The 20,460-nt window shown below is 42.7% G+C and overlaps 1 protein-coding gene across 1 annotated transcript in view; it reads right to left on the reverse strand.

Moving 5' to 3' along the window:
* Positions 1 to 20,460, reverse strand: part of LCT (lactase) — a 63,994-nt gene that overhangs the window by 12,744 nt on the left and 30,790 nt on the right. Inside the window, exons 6-12 of the mRNA XM_060257429.1 lie at positions 15,264 to 15,965; positions 12,178 to 12,823; positions 9,244 to 10,800; positions 7,712 to 7,980; positions 5,611 to 5,901; positions 4,476 to 4,674; positions 1,669 to 1,871 (exon numbers count right to left, since the gene is read on the reverse strand). Of these exons, the coding sequence (XP_060113412.1) occupies positions 1,669 to 1,871; positions 4,476 to 4,674; positions 5,611 to 5,901; positions 7,712 to 7,980; positions 9,244 to 10,800; positions 12,178 to 12,823; positions 15,264 to 15,965 (3,867 nt within the window). The remainder of the gene's footprint in view (positions 1 to 1,668; positions 1,872 to 4,475; positions 4,675 to 5,610; positions 5,902 to 7,711; positions 7,981 to 9,243; positions 10,801 to 12,177; positions 12,824 to 15,263; positions 15,966 to 20,460) is intronic.

Below are 20,460 nucleotides of genomic sequence, written 5' to 3' on the forward strand. Positions count from 1 at the left end.
ACAAACTCACAAAACAATTCAATAATTACAAAAGCACATATTAGTTCATAATAGACCATCCAATTAGTCCTTGACACAAAAGGAAAGGTGTTCACCAAGAGTCAATTCAGTCTTTATAGCAATTAATGCTCAGTTCATTCCAAGGAGTCCTGGTGAAATAGTTGTGAAATTGATCAATGTCTCTCAATATATGCAGCCAGCAATCCAAAAGGTTGAAAAGAACAAGGTGTCAAGTCTGCTGTAGTTTAGAAATGCATCTTTGGTTCAGGAAAAGGATCCTGGGTAAAAACCATACTGTATACCGATGCTGCTAGCTTGATCGCTCCTTGCCCTCCCCCCTCCCTTCCCTTTGTTATGTAGCACTGCTTTGAAATGGGAATATGGGAACAAGATAGTAATGCCTTCTCAGGAGGACGCAGGTGGATTGGTGCCAAGAAGACGGCCAAGGCCGGCCAGGCCTGAGAACGAAATAGTAACAGCAATGTGTGAATGTGCCCTGCATAGAGTACCCCTCCCTCAAGAATCCCTTTGATGTATACCTTAAATGCTTGCCCTGATTATGTACTCGCCAGTCTTTCAATTTAACTCTATAGTCTAACAACATGTTACAATAAACTAGAAACTTTTATCAAAAAGGTCTCGTTATTGAAACATCAGACTTGACACAAGGTCGTACTGGAACCCTTGTTTCACATAGGCTTCTTCAAGCTTTCTACAACATTTTCATACCCTGGGCAAAAAACGCCATTACATTGTAATGGAATATATTGAGAGACATTGATCAATTTCACAACTATTTCACCAGGACTCCTTGGAATGAACTGAGCATTAATTGCTATAAAGACTGAATTGACTCTTGGTGAACACCTTCCCTTTTGTGTCAAGGACTAATTGGATGGTCTATTATGAATATGTGCTTTTGTAATTATTGAATTGTTTTGTGAGTTTGTTGGTTGTACGGAGGCTGGTTTTCTTTGGATTTCTCTGCTTCTAGTTGCCGTGATTCTTTGTGGATTGCACAACCTCCAGGGAGGGCCTGGGGATTTCCCAGAATTGCAGCTGGTCTCCAGACCTCAAAGATCAGCTCACCTGGAGAAAACGGCTGCTTTGAAGGGTGGGCTGTATTGCATTATATTCTGCTGAGGTCCCTCTTCTTTTCACACTGTGCCCCCCTCCAGGCCCTACCCCCTAGGCATTCCCCAGCTCAAAGCTGGCAACACTAGTGTGTATGTGTTTCTCTCTTGCTTAATGGTAAGTTAAGGTGTTTGTATAAATGCCTACTGATGCTATAGATGAACACTGGGCTGAATCCCAGAGATCTGTTCCCTTAACAGCAGCATCTTCCCTTGACATGTTTGGTGTCAATTCCCTGTGATGTCAGCCATTTGGTTAATGTGACTTTCATTGTAAGAAAAATATGTGATTTAAGATGGCCACAATTGCTTAGCAATATACTGATGGTCTTCTTGAGTAAACAAAGTATAAAGAATTAACAAAGAAAGGAATTCAAGGTCTTCCAGAGATGCCAGAAGAAGAAGCTGCCTTGAGCCAGAGGAAGAAGCCAACATGAGTGGAACAGATCTGTGGAATCCAACCCAATGTATTAATGTTTGTGTCACTATTATAAACAGTTAAAAAAAATTGGAGGACATGGAGTCATCCTATTACTTGGACATGTCGCCTGGCAGCATCAAGGTCTTCCTGTTTGTAAGGGTTCCTTGGTTCAGCCCATTCTACGCTGATGGAAAGAGAAATCAGCCCTTTTTGCTTTGGACGGTATGTTTCATTGTAGAGATGCCAAACTTCTGCATGGGCCTTTATTAAGTTGTGCCCCACTCTGTAAGGAGCTCGGCCTGGTCTAGAAGAGATTCCTAGGAAGACAGGGAAATTAGATTTGGATCATGCTGCAGCCCAAAATCTCAGCTGAGGCAACAATAAACAGAGAGCAATTAATAGTTAACAATTCCAATGTAAAATGGTTGTCCTGTCTGGTTCCCCTAAAGTTAATGATCTTGACATTTATCTCATCGCTGTAGTATTCAGATGTCCATTTCACATTTTGTTATAGATCCAGGGTACAAGAACCTACACCAGTTCCAGACCTGGTTTTAACTTATGGCTGTGGTTAAGCTCACTTGACAAGCTACTGTGAAGGACTCTGGTAGACCCTGTATTCCTTTATTTTAAGTTTAAGTTTATTTCGATTTATATCCCGCCCTTCCCACCGAAGTGGCTCAGGGCGGCTCACAGCACATAAAATCTAACATAAAATTATTGAATTTAAGATTTAGAATCTTTGTTAATTCTAAATAACCTTATACTTTGTTTACTTAAGAAGACCAACAGTATATTGCTAAGCAACTGTGGCATCTTAAATCACATATTTTTCTTACAATGAAAGTCACATTAACCAAATGGCTGACATCACTGGGAATTGACACCAAACATGACTAGAGTTCCCAGCCTCCCACCAGGGATGGGTTTTCCCCCAATTTTGGGGCCCCCAACCCACCACCACACAACTGGCTGGCAGGGCACCCCCACCCCTAAAGAGTGCCAGTGAGTCTGGTGCAATTATGTCATCTGGAAGCCACATTGCTGGGGGGGGACGCTCTGTAACTTGGGGGGAAACTCTTGGGGAAAAACTTGGGGAGAAACTGTATAGAGTGTCCCCCCAAGTGATAGAGTGTCCCCCCAGCAATGTGCCTTCCGGGTGACATGCTGTGTCATGCCTGTTAGCCCTATTAGGCTGCTTACTACAGGTTATTCACACAAATTCAGCAAAACGAAGGGTTAGATCCCACAATCTATTGGTTTATGGATTGAGGATGTTTTCTTCTGATCCTGGGAAAGCTTGTTTCTGGGGCTGCAGAATTTGGATGAAATTGCTACACAGATGGGAAGATATGGTTCCCAATCTTCAGGTGGAGCCTAGAGTTGTCCTACAATATCAAACTAATCTCCAGGCTACAAAGTTTTCCTGGAGAAAATGGCTGCTTTGGAGGGTGGAGTCTGAGGCATTATGACCCACTGTGATCTCTCCCCTCCCCAAACTCTGGCCTTCCAAGTCTCCACCCCTACATCTCTGGGAATTTCCCAGTGCAGAGTTGGCAGCCTTAAGGGGAGGAGAGGCTCTGCACTGCAGAGGGGGTGAAATCCCCCCCCCCCCATCTTCTGCAAGTGCCAGCTCCACCAAAATCAGAGGCAGGATTTTGCCCCCTTCCCCTTCTCAGTACAGTTCCCTCACCTCCCTGGCTTCACATGGGTCCAACACTGGGAATCAACTTTCCTAGGGCTGGAAAGGATTGTGAGGGCAGGAGGAATGGGAAAGATTGATGATTGCCAGCATCCAGTCTCATGACATATTAAAGACTAACGGCTCGATAATAACAGAAACTTTCTTGAACCAGAGCCCACTTCATCAGATACATGCCGCAGTAAGTTTAACCAATGTACCACAAGATGCTTGGGGGTTGTTTTTTTCCCCCCAGCAGCAACAGGCCCAGAGCAGGTACTGCCAGGTCTTCTCTGCTTCTACATATTGTCATTGAGTGTGTTTGCTGCCATATGGAACACATTGCCATCTGGCCACCTAATCCTAGTCCACTGAGACCTTCCCAAGCATCACGTACAAGTATGTAATAATCAGGCCTGTAGCCACAGGGGGGCCTGTGGGGGCACTGCCCCCTGACTTCCGGGCAGGGCCTCCTGACTTACAGAGGGGCCTCTGGGACGCAGCCTGTTTTCCCTCTTTTTGCCAGAAGAAAGCTTATGAAAAGCAGCAAGCCCCACAGTGGGTGGGAAAGGGTGCCCCCTGACTTTTAAAAAAGCCCCCTGATGTTTAAAATCCTGGCTACGCCCCTGGTAATAACCTGTTTCTCCCCAGGCCCCTGTACCTAGCACCCTTCCAGCTATAAGTGGCCTGTGCACTGGAGACCTAAGTAACAGCAGGCTGCTGGGTCTGTGTAGGAGAGGCACAGAAAAATGCCTGTCCAGAAGGGATGGCTGAGCACACCGGAGCCTGTCTGACACAGTAGCAGCATACCTGAGACAAGGATAAAGGAAAGACATCCTCTTCCCATTCTACCACTGCAGATAAAAATCCCAAACTGAAGGCAGAACTCTTCCACATGATTCAGATGTACAGAACTGATGCATCAGTAACTTGTACTGCCTTGCTTCTGATATACTGTGTTAGGACCAGGGCTTTTTTTGAGAAGGAACACACATGAATGCAGTTCCGGCTGGCTTGGTGCCTAATATGCACACAATTTCCTGCTGGGCTTTTGCTACAAAAAAAATCCCTTAGCAAAACAATGGTGATGTCAGGGGGTGTGGCTTAATATACAAATGAGTTCCTGCTGGGACAAAAAAAAGCCCTGGTTAGAAGAGCCATGAGCTGAATATTTTTGGATTCTCCCCCTCTCCCAGCATCCCTCTTGCAGATAAGAAAAGCAGGATCATGGTCGCCTTACCTGGAGCAGACACTCCATAGCCATAACCAATATTAGCAATGGCATAGGGTTCATTTAAGGTTATCCAAAATTTCACCTTATCTCCAAGTCTCCGAAAGAGAAGCTCTGCGTATTCTTTGAACCTCTGAACTATGGTCTCATTTTCCCACCCTCCAACATTTTGAAGGGCCTGAGGGAGGTCCCAGTGGTACATAGTTACCTACAGAGAGGCATGGATTTAATGACATAAACAGCTTTATAAGATAACTGAATGTTGAAAATTCTTCTCAAGCACTCCCTTCTCCAATCCACCCAATCACCAAGCCAAGTAAGGTGAAGACAGAGAGGAACATGCTCCATCATGTATCGTGGAACAGAACTGGTATAAAGACCTGGAAGGTGGATGGGAAAGGCTATGATTACCAGGATTCAGAAGAAAGGCCATATAGTGGTGGAAGGTGACAGTAATAAAAGGAAGCTTCTGATTGAGCAAATTGTGCCTCTTTGTGGGTATTGTGCCAAAGATAATCACTTAACTTCCCATAACTCATTCTTGAACAGACTCATAGCAAGAGTTTTCAACCTGTTATCTTCACCTTGTGCAGAATTAACTGACAAATTAAATGGTTGTAAGACTGCACAAAGTGAAGATGACAGAGGTTGGAAACTCTTGCTATGAGATTAGTGGGATCAGATTTGAACTGAGGAGAGCTGACTGTAAATCTTGTTCAGCCATGTGGTGACCTTCAGCAAGGGACTCTCCATCAGCCTAATTATTTTATTTATTATTATTTATTATTTTCAATTTATAACCTGCCCTATCCTTAATGGGCTCAGGGCAGGTAACAACAATCAATAAATACAAAGTTAAAAATTAATTCATATGGTAAAACAATATAATATTTTAAAAACCAAACACAGATTCTGCAGCTGGCAATATCAAATTTCATCCACTCCTCTCATATATTCCCCAGCTGGTATAAGTCAGATGACATAGTCCTAAGGTAGTGGGTCGACTTCCCATTCCCACTCCCATTCAGAATCTACAACCTAACAAGAGTGAAAGGTAGATTTTTAAAAAGTCCAGGGCACAGTCTAAAGGCCTTTAAAGCAGATCCACATGTAAACTGTATGGATTCTAAATCATGGCCTTTACCTGCGGCTGGATATTGGCTGCCAAGAGAGAATCCACAAGCCTTGAATAGTAACTCAGACCAGCTTCATTTATATTCTTGGTGGTTCCATCAGGGAGGACCCGAGGCCAGGATATGGAAAAGCGATAATGAGTCACTTTGATGTTTTTCAGAATAGCCAAATCTGCCTCCAACTTGTGGTAGCTGTCGCAGGCTATGTCTCCATTTTCATCATTGCTGATTTTCAATGGAGTGTGAGCAAACTGGTCCCAAATGCTGAGGCCTTTCCCATCTGCTCTCCAGGCACCTTCAACCTTTAATGAAATAAATTAATCAGTGAGGCTGACCACTAAATCACTATTAACCTTTTGATCTTCTAAGAAGTCTTTGCAGTCCCCCACCTGGCAGTATCTTCACACTGAGAGCTAGTATAGTGCAAACTAGAATCTGGGAGACCCAGATTCAAATCCCCAGTCTTGCCATGGAGGCTTGCTGGTTGAACTTTGTCTCTCTTTCAGTCCAACTTACCTCACAGGTAAGTCCAATATTCAAGTCCAACAGCCCCACAGAATCCTATATCTCCATTCAGCTGGGGGTGGGGAGTGGGCATGGTTTATATGAAGATTAGTATCTGTAGTGCTATAAGAAACCTGTGTTCCTAATCTTATGAACCCCATCCTCCAAGCTGAATAGGGACATAGGATTCTTAATTTACTACAGATGCTAATTTTTTGCCCCCCAAGCATTTCCTCTCTGCTCTAATCAAGCTGATTACAATACGTATTGTACTTTTGCATACTTTACAAGTAGGGTTGCCCTGGTGGGAGCGGGGGATCCCCCAATTTTGCAAGCTCCTGAATGCCAGAGGCCAGTGAGGGGAAGCCCCACCCCTAAGAGCCACAACCCATCATGACATGCCCAATGTGATGACATCACATGGAAGTGGCATCATCATGCTTGGGATGTCACACAGTGACGCTCTGGTATTTTGAGCAGAACTCTATGGTGGCCATACTTCCACATGATGTCACAACAGCAAGGATGCTACGCATAGCGATGTCATCCTCCACTCCCAGAAAGCTCCCTCCTACCCCCCACCCCCAACAGTGAGAATCTAGGACCTGGCAACCCTGTTTTCAAGCTTGCACTGAACCAACTGCGGGGGGAAGTCAGTTATTACCCTCTTTTGACCCATGACTCCTGATCTAAATACAATTAATAAGTAAAAGTTAATAGCTATATAGTTTTAGAATGATAAAATAAAATAGTGGAATAACATGATAAAATAGCCCAAGACGAGGTTTAAAACAAAAGCTAAAGTTACATATATTTTATATAAACTATATACATTTACATAGACCATTATAAAATAAAATTATATTACATAAAGTATTTAATAATTGAATCAGTTGCACAATGCAGGGGCACACACTCACAAAACAGGTGAGTTGCCCAGTGACTCTGCAGCTTTCCAAACACATTTTTAAAAAGTACAGACATTAACAAGCATAGAGGTCAAAACAGCCCTAAACTAAACAATTTCTCCCTATAACGGGAGGAGGGGGGGAATCTTAACACAATCATGCCTGCCCATTACATAGATAAAAATAAAACAAAACTAAGCTACCAAGAGAGAAAACTACTAAGAAAGAAAAAGACAAAAGAAATAAAGCAGAGCATCACAGAGGGGAGAAGGAGAGCCCCCAGAAACAGAGGACAGTCTTCAAAACTCTTGCTTCCCCCAAGCCAGAACTGGGACCTCCCCTCACAAAACCCTTCCCACCTTTTGACAGACCCAGATCTCCATTCCTATTGACAATGGACCTTTGAGTCTTGAAAGCTGATATGATACCCTGGAAATCTTGTTGGTCTCTGAGGTGCAACTGGACTCGAATCTTACTGCTCTATGGCAAACCCACCCAGCTACCCTCTGAAGCTCACCTCACTGGGTTGTTTGTGAGGAGAAAGCAATGTCAGCCACTTTGAGTTCCCTTGAAGAGAAAGATGGGGTATAAATGAAGTAAATATCCCACACACAGCTTACATTCTTATCTCAAAAATAAAAATTTTTAGCTTTCAGAGAACAACAAAACAATATTCTGTATCAAAGCATCATTTTCTAACCTGGTAGGCTGCTGATGCCACACTCCAAGAAAAGTTCTTTGGAAATTCTCCATAAAGAAATTCCTCCTCTTTGGGGAGTGGGATTCCATTCTTACGTATAAGTTCAGCATAATGTATGGCAGAACGTTTAGGGGTTCTTGGTCTGTTCGGATTGTTAAAATCAACCTGGTGCAGCCCAAATCTTGGCTCATAGCCATTTAGCCATTCAAAATTATCCATGAAAGACCAAGCGACATAGCCTCGAAGATCCACCCCATCCAGTTTGTAAGCTAAAACAACACACAAAATGAAAATGGGAAACACACAAAAAATATACATACAGTATAAACGTAACAACAAGATACATTCATTTTGCCTTACGTATGTATCCACTAAAGGAGTAGTGTTTATAGGTTCTCTATCTAATAAATTATTTTGTTGAGATTACATTAGTGGCATTCTGATACCTCCATATCAGTCCTACAATAATTTTAAATTAAGTTTTAATAAATAATGGAATAAATTATGTCAATGATATACACATTTCAGTTCTTCAAAGTTATGATACTTGCATCCTGATCCTCAGGAGTACATTTTTTACATCTAACCCTTTGCGCTGTATGAAGGTGTGTGTGTTGGAGTGGGGGTGAGGTCAGATTAACATATTTTCACCACTCTCACTCAAGTATTAGAAGATATTTTAAACTTTGAAGAGATTTGTCCCCTATGCAGTTAAAAAGTACTAGGGGAATAATACATTACAAAAAAGAATAAGCACTTTCAATCATAATTAACCCAATCTCAGAATTCTTTTAATTGTTACCAGGACTTGATGGTAACAATATGGATACTATAAGAAGGCCAGTCTCCCTCTCTCCACCCTCAACATTCTGTGCCTCAAATGAATGAATATCTCTAGACATCGTTAGCCCATTTATACTGCCCATCTTTTTGTATTTTGATCAGTTTTTGATCATTGGTTAATGAACTGTTATTGATTATATTGAGGCCAGTTTTGCATTTTTAATTTTTTTAAATTAATAATTGTAACTTGTATCTTACGGTTCTCACCTGCATGGCCCAGCCTAGCCTGATCTCATCAGATGAAGAAGAAAAATTGCAGATTTATACCCTGCCCTTCCTCTGAATCAGAGACTCAGAGCGGCTTACAATCTCCTATATCTTCTCCCCCCACAACAGACATCCTGTGAGGTGGGTGGGGCCGAAATCTTGAAAGGTAAGCTGAGTCAGTGCTGGTTAATATTTGGATGGGTCGGCAGACCACCAAGAAATTATAGGGTCCCTATGCAGAGGAGTGCAATGGCGAAACAACTCTGTTAGTCTCATTTTGAAAACCCTGTGGGGTTGCCATAAGTCAGCACTTTACACACACTCATATCTTACTGCTTCTTACAGCCACTTTTGGAAAATTCACCCTTGAAATTAAAAAAAAAATTATAAACATTTTTTTCACGATTGCATTGGAGATCTTTAAGCTATCAGGCAACTACAGCTAGATAAATATACCCAAGTAGTTAATAAAACAACTGTACCTTTTAAAGCTTCATCAATGTGAGTTTTGTAGTAAAAGGTCCTGCTGGTGTCATCAACATCAGACTCAGTTTTTATTCCAACCCCATTCTCAGTAATATAAATGGGAGGACTGCCATATTCCTCTTTGATCCAGCTCAGCAGCCTCCGAAGCCCCCAGGGCACTGCTCTCATTCCTGCCAGTGCTGAGGTAGGCCAAGAAGGGTCATTCTCCAGCTCACATTCTTGGTCATGCTCATAAGAATATGGATTCAGCCTGGTTGTCTTATGCTTTATAATTTTTGAGGTGTAATAGTTCAGGCAAAATACATCAGCTGTACCTCTGATATATTGTCTTTCTTCTTCTGTGAAAACTGGAAGTCGGGAAGATGGTAGTTTCTGTAGCTCACTCCTGTTCCCCACTTTCCACTTCATTGCCTCTGGGTAGTCACCATTTTTAAAAATCGGGTGTGCAAACCATCCTCCCATGAACTGCAGATAACGATCAGCTGCTTCCACATTCCAAGGATCAAGTGTCTTTGGCTCAGCCCAGTCAATGTTGAGGCTCAAAGAAATTACACCTTTCTGACTCTTTCTGTATTTCTGATCATAGGTGTGGTAGACTCTAGCATGAGCTTTCAATATTGTATGAGTAACATTGTAGGGTGTATAACCCGGATCTTTCACGTTTGGTGGGAAGACTGCTGAGCCATAGCCTAGCCATGAAATCATGACAGGCTCATTGAATGTAATCCAGAACTTGACCCTGTCTCCAAATGTCTGAAAACAAAAGTCTGAAAAACTATCAAATAGTTCAACCAGTATTGGATTCTCCCAGCCACCAATGTCTTGCAGAGCTTGGGGCAAATCCCAGTGGTGAAGCGTGACCATTGGTGTGATATTTGTAGCAAGCAGACCATCAATCAGCTGGTTGTAATAATCAACACCATAGCTATTTATGGAATGGTTTCTTCCACTGGGAAAAATTCGAGGCCAAGAAAGAGAGAAGCGGTAAGTGTTCACTCTTAAGGCTCTCAGTAAATAGATATCTTCATCTACTTTGTTGTAGCTGTCACAAGCTACATCTGCTGTATCATTGTTGTTAATATTCCCTGGAACATGGGAAAAGTTATCCCAGATGCTAGGGCCCTTCCCATCTGCATCCCAACCTCCTTCAATTTGAAAGGCAGAAGTGGAAACACCCCACAGAAAATAATTTGGGACAGTGCCATAAAAATACAAATCTCTTTCAAAATCAGTCTGGCTTGAGAATTTTTCCCAAACCACTTTTGCTTTTGAGGGAACTTCAGAAGCTGGTAAGCCAGGTAACCTTGAGGGTATGAACATCTTCTCTCTGAATGGCTGAATATACTTCCTTTTAAATGTAGTAGGAAATCCATTGTTTTTAATAACAGTGGAAAATAAATAGGCAGATTCTTTTGGTGTTCTTTGTCTGTTTGCATCTTCAAAATCCACATGATGGAGGCCGAACTTTTTACTATAGCCTGCAGGGCCTTCAAAACCATCAAGCAAAGATCGAGCAATATATGACCGAACATCAACAGCATCTATTTTCACAGCTGCCAGTGAAGAAAATGCAATTTAGTTGGATTTTAATCAATTCCAATAAGAGATCTAAACAATTTAAATATTTCAGAAAGTCATCACTCTCTCGGGTTTGCAGTCTAAATGGCAGCCATGGGCAGGTGATGTCACCAGGGATATGCTGACAATACTCCCCGTGCAATCAGAAAAGATGTCGTCATGTTGACAGCGATGTTCTATGGTTTAACCATTAAGTTTTAACCAAATGCTAAAGCATCACTGGTGTTGCAGTGACATCATTTCTAGAATAAAATTTGACTCCAATGGTACTCTTGAGACCAACAAAATTTTATTCAAGGTGTGTGCAGACCAACATGGTGATACACCTGATCTATCATTTCTGGGCGTAACATCAACACATTGGGGCACTGGTGATAGCTCCTCCATGCCCTCCACCCATTTTCTCCCACTGTCCAGTGGAGCAGTGGCAGGAAGAGTCAGCTAGGCAGGGGATGCCTCCCCAGTGGGAAGGTGGCAATCCTATCACTAACAGATTTTCTTTTTCTTCTCACTGTATCCATGATAACTCTTCAAATGATAAAACAGATTCTGCTAGGGTAGTCTTACAGGTCCCATTTAATCTGCTCCTATCCCATAATAGGTACTTCTCTCTCCAATTTCTGGTGCACACATAAGTTAGGAAATGATAAATGTGCTTTTAAAATAACACAGGTCTATTCATAGGAAAGAGACAAATAGATTCTAAATTATATTCCAGGAAGGGAGGGATAGTTATATGATGACTGACTGAGATGGGATAGGAAACTGAATCCCCTGTCTCAGTTCTATCATTTAGCTAAACTGTCACATGCCTTTGCTAGGCTATTACTGGTTTCCCCTTTAGTGGATGAACTCCTTCAGTCTAGACTTTTACAGTGCATAAGAGTCAGCTTGATTCTTTTCCCCAAATAGAAGAAGACTGCAGATTTATATCCCACCTTTTTCTCTGAATCAGAGACTCAGAGCAGTTTACAATCTCCTATATCTTCTCCCCCCACAACAGACACCCTGTGAGGTGGGTGGGGTTGAGAGGGCTCTCACAGCAGCTGCCCTTTCAAGGACAACTCCTGCGAGAGCTATGGCTGACCCAAGGCCATTCCAGCAGGTGCCTGTGGAGGAATGGGGAATCAAACCCGGTTCTCCCAGATAAGAGTCTGCACACTTAACCACTACACCAAACTGGCTCTTATATTTGCCATGTTCTAGAGAATAACTAGAACATGGTCAATATGATGATGTCTGTGGTGGGGGGAAATCATGACAAGAAGCCATTTACATGACTATAACTGCAAAGTTATAGTCAATTCTGTTTCATGCTTGTCCAATGACCCAAGTAACAGAATTTCCCCTACCTTTTAAAACCTCATTGATGTAGAGACGAAAGTAATCCAGTCTCTTTGTATCATTAATAAAATCACCTTCATCTTTGTCAGTTGGTACACCATTCCCTCCTATAAAAATTGGGATTCTTGTTTCTGTGTATTCTTTCGATATAAAGTTCAGCAATCTCCTCAGCCCCCAAGGGACCACAGAGATCCATGGAGATGCTGTCTGAGGCCAAGAAGGGTCAACATCTCTGGAGAAGCCCCCAATATTCTCATAGCTTGCTGTGCAGTCGGCTGAAACATCACTGATAAGCCAGGAAGTGTAATGGGAAAGACCAAAGAAGTCAGCTGTCCCTTTAATTAAGAGCTTCTCCTTGTCACTGAACATCGGGAGACTGGCAACTGGAGTTGAGCACTGCTGATTCTTTAGCTGAATCTGGGATTTCAGGATGTCTGAGTAATCACCATTAACAAATATAGGGTGAGCAAACCAGCCCAACATGAAATGCAAATAGCGTTCTGCTGCTCTTATGTCTTCAAGACTCCCTGGGGATTTGGGTTCAGCCCAATCAGAATTCAAAACTATTCCTACTTGCCCATGTTGTTTGGAACGAAACTGGTTGTCATAAACATGCCATGCTTCAGCATGAGCCTTCAGAATAACATGAGCCACCTTTTGGGAAGAGAAGAGAGTGTTACTCCACTGAGTATAGCCCAGAGGCAGAGTACATATTTTGCATTTTAAAAGTCCCATACCCATTCCTTGGAATCTCCAGCTAAAGGGATCAGGTAGCACGTGATGCTGAAGACCTCTCTGCCTAAGAGGCTGGAGAGCTGCTGCCAGTCTGATAGACAATACTGACCTGGATGGACTGAGGGGTGTGTGTGTCTGATTCAGTATATGGCAGCTTCATGTATGTTCATGTGCATTTGCTTGGAAGATCTCTTTAGAAAACTAATGAGCAGGCCTGTAGCCACAGTGGGGCTTGTGGGGCACTGCCCCCGACTTCCAGGGGGCCCCTTGGGGGCAGCCTACTCCCCTCATTTTGCCACTGCTGAGGTGCCAAAGCTGGAGCCAGGAGAGCTAAGCAGGGCACGGGGCACTGAAGATGGAGAGGAGGGAGGCAGAGGAAACTGCATGGAATGGGCTGGGGAAGGGGCGATGGATGGAGCTGCTGGCTGCAAAGTGCTGGTGTTGGGGAGAGGGAGGTGGAAGGAAACTCCCCTGCCTGTATGCAAGGTGCTCTCCCTTCTTGGCTGCAAAGTTTTAGGGTTGGCTGCCTCGACTTGGCCACTTTCAGAGCCTTCAGCTTTTGCCCCTAATCCAGAAAGCTTCTGAGAAGCAGCAAGCCCTGCAATGGATGGCAAAGGCTGCCTCACGACTTTTTACAAAGCCCTCAACTTTTAAAATCCTGGGTATGGCCCTGGCTGGCTGCAGCTTTTTGCAGCAGGTAGCTAAAAGCCATTTAAACCCTCCTTTTTGCTCCCTGCAGTTTTCCCCAGGAAGCAGAAAACGGGGTCATTTAAACTCTGTTTTCTGCTTCTGGCAAAAAGACACAGGGAATGGAAAGCAGCAGTGGCTCCAAGCCATTTACACCCTGCTTTCTGCTCATGCAAAATTCAGCTCCTTACCTGCAAGGTAAGGAGCAGGGGGGGCTGCAGCAGGGGGGGGCTGCAGCAGGGGGGGCTGCCTTTCCCTCAGATGGAAGAAAAAGAGCAGAGGAGTTGGCTGCTAGAGTAGCCAGTTTCCTGTCCTGGGGTGAGGGCATAAACTTAGTCATATGACTTCCCCTCTTTGTGCAGTCTTGCTGCATGTTTAGCCCACCCTTCCGCCCTGGATATAGTGCAGGCTTTGGCTGGTCGCTCAATTACAACGAGGGCCGGTTAGGAATTTTTTGCCCCTTCCTTGATTGGTGGTAGGAAGGGTTGTTTTTCACCTACCCTGTAGTACTGTCCAGAGGATTGTGGAATTGGCTGAGATGGTGCTGTAGTTGAGGCTGGTCACTTAGGGTTGGTGGGTTGGATTGGATTTGGCAGCTCGGTGCAGGAGTCCTATTTGGGCTGAGGGGTCTTGCAAGGTCCCCTCTGGAGCTGTGCCTAAAGGATGGCCAGAATTGATCTCCACCTAATCTGTGCGGTTTGGAGGAGGGAGATCTCTTGGGCATATCCTGAGCAATGTGCCAGCTGGACGGGAGCCACCCCACGGGGAATTGGCTTCGATCCAGGGCAGGGTGGCTTGCCCACTGGCGGCAAGGGAGGTGTCCAAAGGACTCCTGGCCCTGACCATGTCCCCAACCTATGCCTTGCCTTTACTGCCAGAATTTTAATAAAGTGGCCCCAAGTTTACCCAACTTCCTGTGTCTGTCTCTTTATTCCGACTGGGGGGGCAAAGCTGCAGGGAACTGAAAGCAGGGTTTAAATGGTGCAGAGCGGTGGGGAGTTTCCAACCACTCAATTGTTTCTCTTCATGAACCACCACTCATTGTGCCAAAAATTGTGGTAGTTCATCCTGGTTCTTCAGTTCATGGACTCCAGTTTGCAAACCCCAAACAGGTCAAAATTTGTAATGCACTTTAGTTTGTCAGCTGGTTGGGGCCCATCCCTAGTCCTCATGAGGAAGAAAGGTTGGATACCAACGAAATTGATAAATAAGTTCACATGGGGGGAAGTCCATGCTAAGAATACTTCCTGAAGTGCTCCAGTTCTGAGGAGGGATGATTCTTGCGCAGAAAGAAGCCACGGCACAAAATTACCAAGCAAAATTAGAAAGAGACATTCTGGAATAGCTCCTGTGTCATAAAAAGTGAAATTAGAATGTGCCTTTTGTCTGAAATGGTGTCTAGCTTTTCTATTCCAAGCAAAATGGTAGGGTTGGGTGTGTGAGAGTCGGATGCACAAACCAACTGAGGAGGCAGTGCACACCTGTAAAAAGGTTTTCTGTGCTATAGGTTAGAAAACACAGCCATTTCCCTTTAACCTCCTGTCTTGTTTCCTCACTGGCTCCTCTCATGCCTTCTGGCAATTAGGTAAATATTAGTCCTAGCTGTGGAGAAAGAAGCAATTATGGTCTTCATGGAATCATTGCATCTCCTAAACTGCGGCACTGTTGTTACCTGATAAGATGCCATCCCTGGATCAGCAGTTCCAGGAGGATGCTGCCCAGTGCCATAGCCAGCATAGCTTATGACCCAGGGTTCATGGAAGGTAATCCAGAGTTTAACCCGATCTCCAAAAGTGGCAAAGCAGAATGATGCATAGTCTACAAAAGCACTTGTGATGTTCTCATTTTGCCAGCCACCAAGATCTTGCAGAGCTTGAGGTAGGTCCCAATGAAACAAAGTCACCATGGGTTCAACATGAGAATCCAGCAAACTGTCTATGAGTTTGTTGTAGTAATCTACCCCATTAGGATTTAAACTGTTCCTGTCCCCATTGGGAAAAATCCTAGGCCATGATAGAGAAAATTTATAGATATTTGCCTGAAGGCCTCTAAGCAGGTAGACATCATACTCTGTCTTGTGGTAACTGTCACATGCAACATTGGCTGTTTGATTCATGTGGACACAGCCTTGATGCCCAAATCTGTCCCAAATACTCTCTCCTTTTCCATTCTCTTTCCAGCCTCCTTCAATATTAAATGATCCAGTTGATGTACCCCACAGGAAATCATCTGGAAAAACATCATGCAAAAAAAAATCTCTCTCCAACTCAGACTGGTTAGCAAAATTCTCCCAGGTTTCTATATAGGATGAAAGGTGAGTTATGGCAGGTATTATTTTCTCCTTTGGCTTCTGTTGACTGCCTAAAACTTCTGTGTAGAATCTAAAGAAGAAAAAATATCGACATATAAAAATAATTATAACTTGTGATATTTAAAATTCTGTTTATGTCCAAAAAAGTAGAGCCATATATGTGACATTCAGGTAATAGATAGAGCTTTTGATTATTGATAGAGGTTTCTTTTAAAGGTGTGTGTGTGGATATGCCCTTCAGACCTGCGCAGAGGAATTTTTTAGGTGAAGCACAGTGTGCGCGGTACTGGCTCCACCCTTTCACCTGGGGGTCATCTGCCATGGCCCAGTAAGCCGGGACGCCGGCAGTGAGTCCTCCAGGTGGTAGGTGTTACATTAACGAGCTCTATCTGCCCGGGTTTGATGTTAGAGTTTTCCTTCTCTTAGGCTGACGAGGTTGGTGGGCCCAGCCTGCCCATCCGGTTATACCGCCGGACACTTCGGTCGCACCATGACGTAGCAAACTCTGTGAAAACGGGGGGGACCAGCGAGAAGGTGTTGCTACGGATGCAGTAATGCAGGAGAGGCCATTGCAATGACCATCTGCCAGGCATAGCCAGACAGTGACCACGCGGCGTTCACTACACCGGGAGAGGAGAGGCTATGTATTGCGCATGCACTTTCCCTGGGGGGGGGTAGGATTCCCAGAGGGAGCCCACCCCCCACCACCCCCCCTTTTAAAGGTAAAAGTCATAAACAGCCATCACACACTAAAATGGAAGCCTATGATTTTCTACCAGAATTATGCAATTTTACTAGAGCCACCAAAAATTTAGCAACACACAAAATTACTTCATCTTCCTCTCTTAGTAACCAAGAAGACGTGACTTTCAGAGATGTAGAATCCTTTGCTTAAGCAAAAGAAAAATCAATGCACCTTTCAAATCTGAAAATTCAGGACAATCAAAAAGAATATAATCTCTACAGTCAATTTGGTTAGTACTACATCCACAGAGTCTACTAGAGTATAGAACACCATTAAATCTTCCTAACAACAAAGCTAATGACAGAGGTTTCAAACATTTTGAATTCATCTAGAGAAATTAAATAGAATTGTTAAATTTGGGAAGTGCCACCAACTTGCATCACTACAACATTTGGATAGATTTTCATGCTGGGAAAATAAAACTTGGCTCTAGGACTAAGTGAGACGATGGGGAAATGAACTGCAAATCTGCAAAAATGAAAATGTCCTACCGGGTCAACAGCTTAATATGCAAAATAAAGTTTTATTGGAATTCTTGTGTTTGGATTCTTACACATTTTTTTACTCTCAAATACAAATTTCACACTGAAATACAAAATGCCACCACCCACCAAGGTTCAAAATACAGTTTCTATAGCCTTTCTATTGAGTACTCCATATATATGTGTGATTAGACACATCCAGGCAAAGTCCTCACTCCAACTCTCCAAAATGTCCAAAAATGAATCCCAATTGATTATTGTCCTTATTGCTCTGTTTTGGATGAACCTTTTTCCAGGGAATATTTTGATTTTGCTATAAAACCAAAAGGTAGTTTGCTGATGCTGTATTATTTTGATTTTTGATGCCACCTCTCAGTCAGTATGGAGCATCCAATTCAATTCGTTTTCTCACCTGGGAATCTCTGTTAATCTCACATCATTTACTTCATGGAACACAGCAGTCATGCTAGCATTCAGTTCTCATTAATCAAAATATTCCCTGGAAAAAGGTTCATCCAAAACAGAGCAATAATCTCTTGGGATTAATTTTTGGATATTTTGGAGAGCTGGAGTGAGGACTTTACCTGGATGTGTCTAATCACACATATATATAGAGAGAGTACTCAATAGAAAGGCTGTAGAAATTGTATTTTAAACCCTGGTGAATGGTGGCATTTTGTATTTGAGTGTGAAAATTGCATTTGAGAGTAAAAAAATGTTTTGTAAGAATCCAAACACAATAATTCCAGTAAAAACTTTATTTTGTATATTTAGCTGTTGACACAGAAAAGAAGACCTTGGAAAATAAAAACCCTAACTATTCAACTGAACACTGCTATCTAACAAATGAAGACTTATGAAATTTGAGAGTCCAATGAAAATCATCTGTTCAAAGTCAAATTCCAAATTAGCACACAGTATAACTCCCATTAGCTAACTTTTAAGTGTGTATATTAATGTCACTGTCACTTAAATTCATAATTACATTTTTTACTCATCAGAATATCCCAAATCTGGTGGACAAATAGCATATACTGCAAGATTGCCGACATAGCGTAATTGGATTAGAAAGATTTTGTGTATTTCTGTGATATGTAAATGTTTGCAATTTATCTTCTTTTATATGCATGAACTGTCAAACTATCTGTCATGGGTCTGTCTGCCAACACCTTCTCAGATGAGGAAGAGATGGAGGAAGCTGCCCCCCCCCCCCAGCCCTTGGATGCTTCAGAAAGACCCACCAAACAAGATGAAGACTCTGTCAGGTGCAGATGGGGAGTCTCAGGCTGAAGTCAGCATGCTATGCCCTGCCCTCAGTTCTGCAGACTAGGATCTGAAGCTGAAGCAGGTGCTCTATAGCTGCCAGCCTCATCCCTGGGATCACCAGAGCCCTTGGAATGCCACAGAAGGTAAGCCCAGGGGGAGGCACAGGAGTACAGCCATAGTGCATGGTTGGCAGCCCACCAATGGTCAACCTTTGCCTGGGAGACATTGCAGGATCAGGGCTTGCAACCATTGATGACTTGCACCTGTCCCTGGATCATCCAGCAGTTTGATGAGTTGCACCTGGCCTTGGATGACTCTTGATAAAAGCAGCTAGAAGAAGGAGAGCCAATGTGGAAGCAATATAAGAACATAAGAGAAGCCGTGTTAGATCAGGCCAATGGCCCATCCAGTCCAACATTCTGTGTCACACAGCGGCCAAATATATATATATTTGTGTGTGTGTGTGTGTGTATATATGTGTATATATATATATGTATATATATGTATATATATATATATATATATATGTGTGTGTGTGTGTGTGTGTGTGTGTGTGTGTGTATATATATATATGTATATATATATATATATATATATATATATGTGTGTGTGTGTGTGTGTGTGTGTGTATGTGTGTATATATATATATATGTATATATATGTGTATATATATATATATATATACACACACACACACACACACACTGGCTAATAGCCACTGATGGACCTCTGCTCCATATTTTTATCTAACCCCCTCTTGAAGGTGGCCATGCTTGTGGCCGCCACCACCTCCTGTGGCAGTGAATTCCACATGTTAATCACCCTTTGGGTGAAGAAGTACTTCCTTTTCTCTGTTTTAACCTGTCTGCTCAGCAATTTCATCGAATGCCCACGAGTTCTTGTATTGTGAGAAAGGGAGAAAAGTACTTCTTTCTCTACTTTCTCCATCCCATGCATTATCTTGTAAACCTCTATCATGTCACCCCGCAATCGACGTTTCTCCAAGCTAAAGAGCCCTAAGCGTTTCAACCTTTCTTTATAGGGAAGGTGTTCCAGTCCTTTAATCATTTTAGTTGCCCTTTTCTGAACTTTCTCCAATGCTATAATATCCTTTTTGAGGTGCGGCGACCAGAACTGCACACAATACTCCAAATGAGACCGCACCATCGATTTATACAGGGGCATTATGATACTGGCTGATTTGTTTTCAATTCCCTTCCTAATAATTCCCAGCTTACCGTCCTCCACTGCGAAGACTGCCCATTTATACTCACTCTCTGCTTCCTATTACTCAGCAAGTTTTTGATCCACAAGAGGACCTGTCCTTTACTCCATGACTCTCAAGCTTTCTAAGGAGCCTTTGATGAGGAACTTTATCAAAAGCTTTCTGGTTTTATATATGCCTTGGTTGAGGCATAATGACAATTCATAACTTTTAATTATATGAATGATTCTTAGAGATCCTTTGGCACATGAGCTACTTCCTTTCTCTTCACAGGTAGTTAAAGAAAAGATAGAAAACTCTTCCACTTCTGCAGCAAGCCATTGTTGACTGTTTCTGCTAAATCACAATAGCTTTCTATCTTCCCTCTAAGCTAGATTTAAAATCACACCTTCCTGTTTTGAAGGAAGACAACAAACAATAGTTCATGATATGGTAAACAACAGTTTGCCACAAAAATGGAGACTTAAAGCCCTGCATGAGGTGAAAATTAGTGTGGGAGGTTGTGGGAAAGTCCAAGGATCCATCAATTTTGTATAGGCCAAACCATGGTAATGTACATTGGGCCTAGGAAAGCCTCAGTTGCTGCTACTGTTGGCAATTATAAATGATCACAGAGAATGTCAATTATAATCACAATTCAATTATTTTAAATGCTACAATGTCTGTTCAGAAACAGTTTGAGATTGACCGAACAATGGGCTAATCATACGTGCTATAGAAGCAGTATCAGTAATTCCTTGGAAAATCAAAGTTTTTCAAATGATACAAAATAGATATTTGATTGTCTATGGTTTAAAAGAAAACCCTGCACATTCTTGTAGTCCAACCCTGAGCATGTAT

The sequence above is a fragment of the Heteronotia binoei genome, chromosome 16 (assembly GCF_032191835.1).
Source record: "Heteronotia binoei isolate CCM8104 ecotype False Entrance Well chromosome 16, APGP_CSIRO_Hbin_v1, whole genome shotgun sequence".
NCBI classification, from domain to species: domain Eukaryota; kingdom Metazoa; phylum Chordata; class Lepidosauria; order Squamata; family Gekkonidae; genus Heteronotia; species Heteronotia binoei.